Consider the following 14,595-nt stretch of genomic DNA (forward strand, 5'->3'; position numbering starts at 1 on the left):
TCAAGAAGAGAGCGTACTTTTTGTAATCTTAAAGGCCGGTAACGCACTTACAACCCCTCTGGTGTAGCAGGTGTCCATGGGCCACGGTAATCGCTTACCATCAGGCGATTTGTCTGCTCTTTTGCCTCTTATATCATTAAAAAAAACGAAGTAAAACTTATTGACGACGCAATGCGTTTACGTAATGGTCCCAAGTCGATTAGAGCCTCTAGGCGATGCCTTATGTAGTAAATTAGATAAACGCATTGATCCTTCCTGATTCGTTGGCGAACAATAGGCTATTTTACCCTCTCTGTATTCAGAAACGAATAATCAATACCAATTCAATAGGAAATGAGGTCGATTCGAACGAAAAGACAAATGCGTCAACATAATCAAAATCGGTCAAGATAATTAAATACCTATGTATAGAATAAAATCAGGCGTTACTTTGCGGAAATCCATATTAATTAAAACGAAAATATTACTTTGCATATCCGCGAAAAGATAACTTGCTAGTCAATCAGTGCTAACCCGTTATACTTACTTGCGTATTTTTACATGCAATTAATATTCCCACCCTCCCACCGCAAAAATAAATACGCAAATAAATATAACAAACCACCACCAAAAAATAAGAAAACCGTGCGTTTCCGTTGCCGGGCGTCAGACCGTCAACAACTCCTGAGGATGCCTCGTAGAGAGGCGAAACACGTGTCGAGGATTATTCTTTTGGTGGTGGTTTGTTATATTTATTTGCGTATTTATTTTTGCGGTGGGAGGGTGGGAATATTAATTGCATGTAAAAATACGCAAGTAAGTATAACGGGTTAGCACTGATTGACTAGCACGTTATCTTTTCGCGGATTAGCAAAGTAATATTTTCGTTTTAATTACCTATGTATTATTTACAGCAAAATTTAAAAGTTTTGATAAGGTACTGAGGCATCACCTGGCGAAATATAAGTAGGTACAAGTATGTACAACTGTATGTGCCTACGTACATACAGTTTTTTTGTTAGTTAAATCGGCAACCATATAGCAAACCACAAAATCCTACTTTGAGATCCTCATAAATTTGTTGCATGTCAGCGTATTGTAAATTTGCTGTATTTCAAGTTATTTCTTTACGTATATTGAATAAAGGGCGTTATCGAGCTCGGGAGACAGCAATGCGCTCCGATATTGACATGAATGCGACATAAACACTGCGACGGCCGCTCCAGATCCGAAGAAAAGCTTACACGAACCACTTCTCAAAAGCTTTATTTCTATTTCAAAGGAAAATAGACCTTACAACCATGCCCTTTAGGTCCTGTTCTTTGTGAACAAAGTAAGAGTACCGCTTTTGATAGATCATTGTGTGCCAACAGCAAACAAACGAGTCTTGTTATTAACTAACGTTCTTGAACGAAATTATCTAAATAGTAAGCTTTTGGCTAAGTTTAGCACATAATATGCTACCATTATTAAACGTTAATAAGCGTTTAGTGAATCTATTGCATTACTAGATTCGTAATTAATACCTATTGTAATCGAAATTTTAATTAGGCGGAGTACTTGGGCCCGATTCGGATTTTGTAATAGACATCTATTAGATATCTTTTAGGCATCGCCAAGATACGATAACGATATGTTTAAGATCTAAACTGTCAAATTTGACATTTCCGCAATTCTGGAGATACTCTTGAACGATTTCCACAAGATACAACTTAGAGATCTAATTCACATCTAATAGATATCTAACACGATCTATCTTAAAAGTGACATTGGTTGCCCGAATAGCGCTGCAAAAGAGAACTAGTTGAAATCTAAACTATAACGTATCTAGAATGGATCTAGTACGTGTCGTCTCTTGTGAATATCTTGAAGTTAGAATACGGCAGCTTGTCAGTCTCAAAAACTGGTAATATTTAGTGGATATTATTTTATTTAATATTACATCTTTAGATTTAATAAAGATGTTGACTACCAACAGATCTACAATGTAGTTACAAGATTATCTGTACCAAAAAACAAAAGTGCGACCAAAATCAGTACGGATATGATGGTCGTTCTAGTCTACGTGACAGCGTGATAAAACGGAGCCCGTCACTTTCTATCCCACGATGTTAAAAAGTGTCAGTTATTTTATCACGCGGATAAAGATGGATAAAGCTATCCTAATAATTCAGCCTATATACGTCCCACTGCTGGGCACAGGCCTCCTCTCATGCGCGAGAGGGCTTGGGCTATAGTCCCCACGCTAGCCCAATGCGGATTGGGGACTTCACATACACCTTTGAATTTCTTCAAGATGAATGCAGGCTTTTCGGTGAAGGAAAACATCGTGAGGAAACCTGCATACATCTGGGAAGAAATTCAAAGGTGTATGTGAAGTCCCCAATCCGCATTGGGCTAGCGTGGGGACTATAGCCCAAGCCCTCTCGCGCATGAGAGGAGGCCTGTGCCCAGCAGTGGGACGTATATAGGCTGAAATGATGATGATGATGATGATGAATGCAGGTTTCCTCACGATGTTTTCCTTCACCGAAAAGCTACTGGTAAATATCAAATGATATTTCGTACATAAGTTCCGAAAAACTCATTGGTACGAGCCAGGATTTGATCCCGCGACCTCCGGATTGAAAGTCCGACGTCATATCCACTCGGCCACCACCGCTCCTAATACTCCGGCAGAATGATATCAAGTGACTAGCACTACGGAGACTTATATCAAAACACAATGACGTTACTCGGCCATAATGTCATATTACATGGCGTAGTTTTTTACGATGTTATTTATTGAGTAAGGCCTTACTTTCTTGCACAATGTAGAACTTTGCTTTTATATACCTAATGCAAAAATCTGATAGCCAGTATGCCTAGTTTAGTATTAAAATAATTATGAATTCAGAGATTGTGTACTAAATTGGTCAATCGAACTTGAAATAAACGAAAAACGACAAAGTTTACTGTCAGCGACCCTATTCAAATTAGTTAAGATTTTTATCAGAAATTGCAGTTCTACACAACTCAAATCTACACTTTAATGTGAAATTAATGAAACACTTTGGTTTATCAATGACAGAAAGATATAGTAGAGACATATTCAATCATGTGTTTCTGAGCTTTTCCTAAAAAAAAATTGAAGACCTGATTCTGATTGAATGACAGAAAGATATTAGGTAGAGACATATTCAATCAGGTGTTTCTGAGCTTTTCCTAAAAAAAAATTGAAGACCTGATTCTCACAGATCCTGGTGTTTTTGGGTCTTTTAACTCAGAATCACTAGCATATTCAAACAAAAAATGTCAGTAAAAGTATGAAAATTGTAGTTTCCACTACGACACGCACATAGTTACATACAATACAAGTGAAAAATGTATACACACTAAAACGTGACGTAATGAAACGGACATTTTAGGACATATTTTTTTATTATAGGATAGAGAATGCTGTCGATTCTGCGTAGAATGAGCCCAAAAATGTCTAGATTTGTAACAATCAGGTTTTAAATATTTATTTTAGAAAACGCCCTTCTACGATATTTAAACAACTACATTCGTGAAATTTGAAATATGGAAACCAACATTTTACTAAGTACACTATTATCTAACCAGCTTCTATCTTTCCAATCACTGTTGTCAACAGCGATACTTATTGAACTCTCAACGCCCAATATAGCCGACGATAGCAGTTGGAGAAGGTAACTGGTCTACTGGCGCCTCGCTCGAAACCGCAGTCGCCCCAGCCTACTAGATGCCCATGTGCGAAGCCCTCGACGAATATCTTCAACCGCCTCGCGTTAAGGAATAAACTACACGATTTTAAAAAACTGACTTTTATTTACGCGGTACAAATATAAAAATACTCCTACAACGATTAGGCGGTACAGCTTCGGATCCCTCAGGTCTTCCTTGGTTTTCTTCCTTTTGGTTTTTCCTTTTCGGCTGCTCCTGGTGTACTGTACGATCCGAAGCGGTTCCGTCTTACTTTTATACGAAAAATCAAGAAAGAGAGTCACCTACGATAGGGAGATAAAATCATGTCTTAATTCGCGGAATTAATCGGCCTGTGATTGGTCGATTACGTCATACGGTCATTTTCGGGTGAATTTTCATTATCCCGCTATCGTTCTGCGACTCATATTACATACATCCGATTAATTACTGACTTAAAACTATTACAAACAGTTAACTACGTTCATTAGTTCTAAAAACAAACGATAACAAGTTCACTAGTCCTTACGACTTGGCTTACAATAGATAGGAAAGCGGCCGAAATGAATACAATGAATGGTTTATGGCCCTTTGCCGACTCGCAGGCCTTTGTCTACCTGTGACTGCCTTATGATTCTTATCTAACTAGGTGACTAGGCTAACGACCTATAATATCTACAAATATTGTTATGATGTAACTTTAACAGGTTACGAATTAATTAATGAAACGTGTATGTTTCTAAGTGAAAATTACGCTGTATCGGAGCGCTGAGCTCGAATTTGGCCGACCAATGAGAAGCGGTCAGTCTGTCCCTTTCATATTGAGACTTCCTTGTCTTGATCCGCCTTTCTTTCGTTAACCAATGACAGAGCCTACATTATTTTACCAAGTTTATAGTGATTACTTGGGAATTGGGAAATAGGTTTAACCATGTTTTTTCCTAACTTACTGGGTGACCTAAAACTTATTACGAACCTACGAGTTAAATAACGGATATTTTGAATACTTATGACTACTGACAATCTAATCGCGGTTTTCCCTACCTATCAAATAAATCTTTATTGAGAATACAGTCTTAATCGAATTTGATCTTAATCTAACTTATAATTATCCGCGTCTTGTCGTAGCGTCGCTAACATTTTGTCCCCGCAGTCGAAGACTCCTGGTGCATGGGTTGCGACGCGATGACCGCCAGCTTGCAGCTCGGCCTGCGTAGCGTCCCGTGCCTCGTTCTGACGTCTGCGGAGCGAACCCTCCCGTCGGGTCCATGATAGACGGTCTCGACGACTCCTTTAGGCCACACGCTGCGTGGTCCGTTGGGTTCAGAAATGATGACAACATCTCCCGGCTGGATCTGTCGCCCTCCGTCGTCGGATGATTTGCGTGGTGCCAGCAGTGGAAAGTACTCCTTGGTCCAGCGCCGCCAGAAGTGGTCTGCTAGCGCCTGGGCAGCCCTCCATTGTCGCTTGTCGTTTTCTTCGTAAACGCCAATCATAGGTAAGTTAGCGTTATGAAGTAGAAGAAAGTGCGCAGGTGTGAGACTTTCTTCGCTCTCTGGGTCGACGTTCACGTGTGTTAACGGCCTTCTGTTAACGATATTCTCGATCTCTGCCAGTAGAGTCTCGAACACTTCGGTTTTCGGTGCTCTAGTGTTGAAGGTATAGAGCATCGCTGTCTTCACGGTGCGTACCATCCGCTCCCAGGCTCCGCCTGCAGATGGATTGCCGGGGGGAATGAATTTCCAATCCATTCGTCGCTGCACGCCGTAATGTTGCAATTGCGGAAGCCATTGCCTGTAGGCCTCACGTAGCTCGTTCGATGCCGCCTTGAAGCAGGTTGCGTTATCGCTATACATAACGCTCGGCCATCCTCTTCGTGCGGCGAAGCGCCTTAGCGCCAGTAGAGCGCTATCCGTAGACAGGCTATGTACAGTTTCGAGGTGAATAGCCCGGGTTACTAGGCATGTGTACAGACACACCCAGCGTTTCTCTCGTCGTCGTCCTATGGTCACGTACATAGGCCCGAGGTAGTCTTGCGCGGTGTATGTGAATGGCCTCTGGTAAGCCTGTAGCCGCTCGGGTGGTAGATCGCCAAGGGGCTGCGCTCGCGGTGAAGCTCGACGTAGCTTACACAGCGCGCAGTCTCGCGCTACAGCTTTCACGGTAGGTCGCAGTTGTAATATCCAGTAATGTTGTCGTAGCTGATTTACCACTGCCTCGTTATGAATGTGCGCCATTCGCCTGTGTGCGCGTTGGACCATTAGTCTGGTAAATGAGTCCTTGCCGTCCAATATTACGGGTCGTACCGATGTGTACAACACTGGAGCGTTTCCTAACCTCGTCTTCATTCGCAGCACGTCGTCGTCGCACAGCTCGGGTGCTAGATTGTATATTCGCGATTTCTTGTCCAAATCGCGTCCTGCGCTTAGAGTGCGCAGCTCGTCCGGGAAACTTCTTCGTTGGCTATTCTGTAGCCACATATGCTCGGCTCGCTTTATGTGGTTCACTTGCAGCTGCAGCGTCTTGTTCTTATTTTTCATCTTATCTATGAAAAGTAGAACGTAGGCCGTCGAATTCATTAGCCTATCGTAATTACTGAAGCGTCGTATGTCAGGTAGCACGCTCGACGGATCTGACTTTGACGTAGTAGTAGATAACGTAGTCTCTACTGTGACTCCGCTTTTCCTTTCAGGAAGGTCTTCAGTCGGTCTGCCTATTTCTTGACTCGGCCATTCCACTTCTGGTCGGTGAAGAAATGACGGTCCTTTGTACCATTCGTCGTGAGCGGTGATTTTCCTCGCCGGCTTCCCTCTCGTAGCGTGGTCTGCGGGGTTCACGTCGGTTGGCACGTACATCCACGCCCGCCGGTCCGATTTTTCAGCTATTTCAGCCAAACGGTGGGACACGAACGGCTTGTAGTTTCTTGCGTCGTCTTTGATCCATCCTAGCAATACTCGAGAATCCGTCCAGTAGATAATTTTCTCGACGTTGTATCGTTGCTCCTTTTTAATCGTCTCGGCCAGTCGAACTCCGATTACTGCGGCTGTGAGCTCTAGTCGTGGTACTGACAATACTTTCAGGGGGCAAACTCTGCTTTTGCCCGCTGCTAGGCTGACTCGTACATCTTCTTTGTTCTCGATACGCCAATACGCCACGGCGCAATAGGCTTCAGTTGACGCGTCGGTAAAAACGTGTAGCGTGTATCTCGTAGCTCCGCCCGGTGACTCATACCTTCTAGGTATGCGTAGCGCCGCTACGTGTTTCAGTGCGTTCTGCCACTGAAAAAAGTCTTCAGCTTCTTTGTCTGGTAGCGGTGCGTCCCACGTAGTGCCTTTTGTCCAAACTCGCTGAAATATCATTTTAGCGCTGATGACGTAGTGAGCGATAAGTCCCATGGGGTCGTATATGGACATTATCGCGCTGAGAAGTTCCCTTTTTGTCGGCGGCCGTTCTTGCGTCTTCACAGCCTCGGGAACTCGCAGCATTTTCGTGTTGTAGCCCAGAGTGTCCGTCCTAGGGTCCCACGTCATGCCTAGAACTGTAGGTTGACCTTCGCCCAGATGCGTCGGTCCTTGCGCTGCGTGTAGTTCGAGCTCGACGCTTGCCAGCATTCGCGTACTGTTGCTCGCGTAGCCTCGTAGATGAAAACTGCCCTCCGCGTGCGAGTCTCGCACTTGTTGCGATACTCGTAACAGCTCATCCTCGGTCTCGTACGATGCCACGTAATCGTCCATATAATGATTATTGTGGATGTCGTAGACCGCGTCCGGATATTTGTCCTGGTTGTCGAGCGCGTTCCTATTACGCACCGAATGCGCGAGGAAAGGCAAGACACGTTGCCAAAACAAACTCTGTTTAGTTTGTACACCTGGGGCTCCATATCTCTTCTAGTGCCGCGCCACAGGAAGAGTTGGCTCTGTTGATCTTCTTCTCGCATTTGAATTTGCAGGAACATTTCTTGTATGTCCGCGACCACCGCGAAATTCCATTCGCGGAATCGTAGCAAAATTCCTAATAGGCTTCGTAGTAGGTCTGGCCCCGATAAAATATAGTCATTCAGACTATTTCCTTGACTTTTTGCCGCGCAGTCAAAAACGGCTCTTCCTTTGCCTTTATTTAAATTAAATACATTAAAGTGCGGCAAAAACCAGGTTCGGTCGGTCTGCGGCGGCTCCATGATACGTTCCGCGTATCCTTTCTGTAGTAACTTCTGAATTTGGGCTTCGTAGTCTTCAGCGAAGTCCTTGTTGCGCCGCATTTTCATCTCCAAGTTGTGTAGCCTCGACCGCGCCATTACGTAACTCGGTGGTAGCTTCACGTTGTCCGACGCCCACAGTTGACCGACCTCGTACCGGCCCCCTGCAGTCTTGCGTACCGTAGCGTTGAAAATGTCGATGGCTCGCTGATCGCTCGGACTGACGTTTTCTTTATTCGTTACTCCTAACGCTTCGATCGACCAATGCTTCTTAACTTGATCGATTAATTCGTCGTCCTCTGTGCGGCAATGAAGTACGGTTTGCTCGATCGTGCGAATGATGCGCGGCATTCGCCCAAAAAATACCCAACCCAAGGGTGTCTTCATTGCGCAAGGCTCGTCCTCTCCGCCCTGCCTGATCTCGATGGGAGTCTTCAGGTGGCAGAAATCGCCTCCAATCAGCATCTGCGGTACTCCTGTACCCACGTAGCATTCGTCGCCCAAATCTTCTAAGTGTTTGTGCTTCATCAATTCGGCCTTGTTGAGTGATTGCGATCGTATGCCAAGTCCTTCTACGGTCTTCATGACGATCTCGTGCACGGTGCCTCCTCGCAGCGGTCCCACTTGCGCCCTTACAGTTTGCGTGATAGATGTGTGCTTCAGGTTTCTTATCCCACGTAGACAGAGAGGTTTGTCTTCGCCTACTGCTCCGATTTCATCTGCGACGTCTTGATCTATCATGGAAAGCGTTGACCCGTCGTCGAGGAAAGCGAATATTTGAGCCGTACCCTTCGGCCCCGTGACTGTTACAGGCAGCACCTTCAGTAGCACGTTGAAGTTTGGGGTTGACGACACGTAGACGCGCGGATCGTTGTCCTCTCGTTCTGTAGGCCGCGACTCCGTTTCGGCCGCTGCCGCAAACGATGACGTCACTCTCGGTGAGGCGACCGCTCGATGCGTCGACTGAGCTACCGCTATTGTAGCCCCACTGCTGTTGTTCGTCTGTGTAGGCTCGGTGTGCAGCAAACGGTGATGCGTGTGCGGGCAGCCTGTCACGCCGCACCCTTTCGCGTTGCATTGCGACTTCAAATGTTTCGCGTCCATACATCTGAAGCATATACGATTGAGTCTTGCCCATTCCCATCTAGCGCCTATACTCTGTGCGGCTAGCTTGCGACAATCTGTAGTAATGTGATTGCCACCGCAGTACAAACACGTGCTCTTCGCTGTGATTTGTCGAGCCGCATACGTCGCCTTCTGCCCTCCGCTGCATCGATTTGCGGCCGGAGCTGGAGTGGGGATGGGATAGCGCGGCGCGGGCGCGTTCAGTCTAGCGCCAGGCGCGCGCGCGTACGGTGCTGTCATCGGTCCCTGCGCGCGCTTCGCTGGTGCGCGCGCGTGACAGAATCATTTGTGACGTTTCTTCGCAGCAAGTGTAGACTTGAGCACGACGTCCCGGTGCGCTGACAGTAGATCCGGTTCGAAGGACCAGAAAATATTGAACTCTCAACGCCCAATATAGCCGACGATAGCAGTTGGAGAAGGTAACTGGTCTACTGGCGCCTCGCTCGAAACCGCAGTCGCCCCAGCCTACTAGATGCCCATGTGCGAAGCCCTCGACGAATATCTTCAACCGCCTCGCGTTAAGGAATAAACTACACGATTTTAAAAAACTGACTTTTATTTACGCGGTACAAATATAAAAATACTCCTACAACGATTAGGCGGTACAGCTTCGGATCCCTCAGGTCTTCCTTGGTTTTCTTCCTTTTGGTTTTTCCTTTTCGGCTGCTCCTGGTGTACTGTACGATCCGAAGCGGTTCCGTCTTACTTTTATACGAAAAATCAAGAAAGAGAGTCACCTACGATAGGGAGATAAAATCATGTCTTAATTCGCGGAATTAATCGGCCTGTGATTGGTCGATTACGTCATACGGTCATTTTCGGGTGAATTTTCATTATCCCGCTATCGTTCTGCGACTCATATTACATACATCCGATTAATTACTGACTTAAAACTATTACAAACAGTTAACTACGTTCATTAGTTCTAAAAACAAACGATAACAAGTTCACTAGTCCTTACGACTTGGCTTACAATAGATAGGAAAGCGGCCGAAATGAATACAATGAATGGTTTATGGCCCTTTGCCGACTCGCAGGCCTTTGTCTACCTGTGACTGCCTTATGATTCTTATCTAACTAGGTGACTAGGCTAACGACCTATAATATCTACAAATATTGTTATGATGTAACTTTAACAGGTTACGAATTAATTAATGAAACGTGTATGTTTCTAAGTGAAAATTACGCTGTATCGGAGCGCTGAGCTCGAATTTGGCCGACCAATGAGAAGCGGTCAGTCTGTCCCTTTCATATTGAGACTTCCTTGTCTTGATCCGCCTTTCTTTCGTTAACCAATGACAGAGCCTACATTATTTTACCAAGTTTATAGTGATTACTTGGGAATTGGGAAATAGGTTTAACCATGTTTTTTCCTAACTTACTGGGTGACCTAAAACTTATTACGAACCTACGAGTTAAATAACGGATATTTCGAATACTTATGACTACTGACAATCTAATCGCGGTTTTCCCTACCTATCAAATAAATCTTTATTGAGAATACAGTCTTAATCGAATTTGATCTTAATCTAACTTATAATTATCCGCGTCTTGTCGTAGCGTCGCTAACAATACTATTACATAAAGATAAGTAATAACATTATTACTCTCGTGTTTGTCATAGTACCGTGTCTAGAGATCGCAAATACAAAATATTAGATACTAATTAACATTTTGTAATGCCGGAAATTGCTTTATTTATGAACATTTCGTATTAAATGGCTCAGTAAAATGGCGTTTGAAGAACATTGAAGCTAAATTATATTCGAGTTTTGAAGTTAAATTACGGGCAAGCGCTGAATGAATGTGACACTTTATAACATTAATGTTGCTGAAAGGTAGTTTGAAACAGTTTTTAATTCAAGCTAGGTTAGTAAAATTGTATACTGGAAACTAGCTTTTTATGTCAAAATTATGCTTACAGCACCAATAAATAGTAAATAGTTTTCTACTGAAAGCGCCATTTCATAAATCAAAAAATATGATTGTTTGCTACTTTACGGTACAGTCGCCATCAGATATATAGGAGCGGCCAAGGTGTTCACAATATCTGAACACGCGCTCTAACGCCCTGACAATAGAGGCGTGTTCCGATATTTGTGAGCACCTTGGCCGCTCCGATATATCTGATGGCGACTGTACTGTACTTTTTCTACGGTACGGTACGTTGACCGTGTGGTGGCCGGCTTTAGAATACGAAGCGACTAAGTCCACAAACGAAGCAATAAGCTATTTCTATCTGGGGAGATGGTCCTCTTAGCATTGGTTTGCAAGCCATCTAGGAGAAGGATACTCCAAAATAAAACCTGGAATGGAGTTTCCGTAAGGCGGGAGTAGGGTCCAACCTGAAATAAGCGGCAGATTCCTGAAGCAGACCTGTCTCTACACGTATTGGCTCGCCTTTCCTGTGGGATAAGACAGTGAAGCCGAGACAGTAATGCTGCTGCGCATCCCGGCGTTTCCTTAATTCCGTCCCAGGCGATGTAATGTCTTACACCATAAACCGTCTGCAATAGACGCAAAGGCCAGTGATATGTAGTCCGTTTGTCACATTTGGGTGTGTTTACGATATTTCTAGGTACGGTGTATGTCGGTATTTTTTATTATATAGGAGGCAAACAAACAGATAAATCGCCTGATGGTAAGCAATTACCGTCGCCTATTGGCACCTGCAACATCAGAGAGATTGCAAGTGCGTTGCTTGCCTAAAAGAGGGCAGTACGTTTTTTTTATGCAGGTTTGTAGGTCATACGGTCCGGAAATACCGCGAGCGATAGTGAACTTCCACAGTTTAGTGATATTTTCTTCTTCTACCTAGCGTTATCCTAACCTTTGCCAGGGTTCGCTTTCCTACTTGCTTTCCTCCACTTTGCTCGATCCTGGGCGTCGTTTCGTGTGAGCCCGTTTACGCTCATATCTGCTCTCACGACATCGAGCCATCGCTTTTTTGGTCTGCCGTGGGGTCGGGGGCCGTCAAGGGGCTAGGTTAAGGCATATGTTTCCTACGTAGTCTGATAGTGTGACAGTTTAATGATGTATCTCCATGAAACTCGTAAACTTGTGTGTATGAGGAAATGACTAGAATATTTACGTTATATATTGTTCCAGTTTCATCTACTGGTACCGCGGTGACCAGGTAGTGAACTACGCGCAGCGAGGCGGCATCAGCGTGGAGACGGAGCAACGCACGCGCACGAGCCGGCTTCTCATAGCGCGCGCTGCGCCGCACGACTCGGGAAACTATACGTGCGCTCCAAGCAGCTCCGGTCAGTACCTATTCATAGTTAGCTTACTTACTTACTCCTCTGGCGCAGCGACCCAAAGTGTCTCTTGGCCCCCAACACGACTGCTCGCCACCGATCCCGGTCCTGTCCAGTTTCTCGCCAGTCTTCAACCTGGAGGTCGCGCGGATCCGGGCGGCGTGCTGTAAAAATTTAAAACTCAATTACACTTACAAGTCAACATTTACATTAGGTAACATGAAAAATGCAAAATTACATTTATAAATGCACTTGAGACCATCAGGCCAATTCGATCAAACGAATTCGCTCAGCGCGCTGCACGATTCGGGTGAGAACTAACTATTTACAAGTTTGCTCCTAGCCTGTCAGTTTCTAGTTACCATGTACCAAAGCAACAAAATCCAACGTGTCGAGATTTCTCTTATAATATGTTCAAATATTTACCAAAACAACAGCGAAAAGTGTGAGAACAACTATTCTTTCACCCCGTTACAATAAATCTAACCCGTGCCCGTGACTTCATCGGAGTGGAAATATTTGTTGCGCCTACTATAAATATTTCCCAATCACATTTTCGGATCAACGCATATTCTACTCGTATTTTAAGGGGTGACTGAATATTACATTGTATTATCTATGTATAGTGTGTTCGCCAAATCCCGTTATCAATGTTACAATATTGCAATTCATTGGAAACAAGGGTTGGCAAAAATATTATATGTACTTTAAACTCACCTTCAGTGCATAACTTCGCCTAAACTAGCATTTACTCATAATTCCACTTTGTAGGTATCATGGGATTTATAGGCATAATATTCAACATTTAGGATTTTAGTACAATTTTCAAAATAATAAAAATGATAAGGCGAATTTGGGGACGGGTGATGAAAAAGGTTATTATATATTTTTTTACTTTTTAACTATTTAACGCAGTTCTTTTTACTTCGAATTTAATGAATATCTATTTCTTGGTAAAACTATTATTTAAATATTTTGCTTGGTCCAAATTGGGCACAAATGATTTATTTAATCGTATGGCATGCATGATTAGGCAATCAAAGAACAGCTTTGAGGTTGTTAAGCCAGGCAACTACGTCGGGTGTCAGGGCATCCAGATCCTCAGCTGGGCCAGGATAGGAGTGAAGAGGGCAGCGCCGCAATATGTGCTCAGTGGTTTGTTCTTCTTCGCCGCACTCGCAGAGGGGAGACTCCTTCCAACCCCACTTATGTTGGAAATAATTACAACGGCCGTGACCTGTTCTCATCCTATTTAGACGGCACCAGATCTTACGAGGTAGGTGAAACCCTTTTGGTTTTCTCGTCGGGTCTGAAAGATAGGGTGAGTCTTTTCCAGCCGTAGCAGTAGACCAGTCAGCTTTCCACCTATCCGAGATGTTGAAGTCGCTTAGGCCTGGCGCTATAGCACAGGGTGGGTTTCGAGAAACCAGACGTTGTGGAGGAGGGTGGCAGAACTCTTGATGTACTGGTAGCGTTGGGTTTTTCATAATCTTCTCCACTTCTCTCTTCAAAGCCTGAGCGCGTCGGAGATGAGGCGGGGCTACATGGCTTAGTACTGGCAGCCAGTGGGCCGGAGTAGATTTAATAGTACCAGAGATGCATCGCATGGTCTCGTTCAGCTTGACGTCCACTTTGTTGGTATGTGCACTGCCTAGCCATACTGGTGCGCAGTACTCGGCAGCAGAGTACACAAGCGCGATACCCGAAGTGCGTAAGCAATCCGCCGAAGCTCCCCAGCTGGTGCCACAGAGTTTATGGAGGAGATTATTTCTCGTTGCTACCTTTTGCGAGAGCTTGGTTAGATGTTCCTTATAGGTCAGGGACCTATCTAGCGTAACACCGAGATATGTTGGGCAGGAATTGTACTTGAGTGCTTCTTTATTCAGGTATACAGTTGGATGATAGCTGGCCATCTGGTTGTATAGATGAAAACAGGAGACTTCAGTCTTACTTTGGCTGGGTATAAGTCGCCACGCGCTAAAGTATGCTGACAGAGCTTTTAAGTCCGATGATAGTGTTTGGGCACCAGATTCAAAATCTTTGCTCTGTGAGATAAGTGCAATGTCATCGGCATATATAAACTTTGTAGCTTCTGTATGCGGAAGATCTGAGATGTACAAGTTGAACAACATTGGCGCTAACACCGAACCTTGAGGAAGGCCATTGTTCAACTTGCGTTTCCTGCTCTTCTTGTTTCCCAAGAAAACTTCGAAGGTCCTTTCAGTCAGCATGTTGGAGATGAGGTCTACTAATTCTCTGCTTGGGATTGCTGACATTAACTTATAAACCAGGCCATGCCTCCAGACTGTGTCGTAGGCCGCCGTGAGGTCGATA

The 14,595-nt window shown here is 44.5% G+C and overlaps 1 protein-coding gene and 1 long non-coding RNA gene across 2 annotated transcripts in view; both read left to right on the forward strand.

Annotated features, from left to right (window-relative positions):
* The window catches only part of LOC134798740 (uncharacterized), a 461,223-nt gene that overhangs the window by 248,916 nt on the left and 197,712 nt on the right, over window positions 1–14,595 (forward strand). The window lies entirely within an intron of this gene.
* The window catches only part of LOC134798716 (limbic system-associated membrane protein-like), a 140,790-nt gene that overhangs the window by 120,379 nt on the left and 5,816 nt on the right, over window positions 1–14,595 (forward strand). The window contains exon 6 of the mRNA XM_063771100.1: window positions 12,110–12,267. Within this exon, the coding sequence (XP_063627170.1) occupies window positions 12,110–12,267 (158 nt within the window). The remainder of the gene's footprint in view (window positions 1–12,109; window positions 12,268–14,595) is intronic.

The sequence above is a fragment of the Cydia splendana genome, chromosome 17, assembly GCF_910591565.1.
Source record: "Cydia splendana chromosome 17, ilCydSple1.2, whole genome shotgun sequence".
Lineage (NCBI taxonomy): Eukaryota > Metazoa > Arthropoda > Insecta > Lepidoptera > Tortricidae > Cydia > Cydia splendana.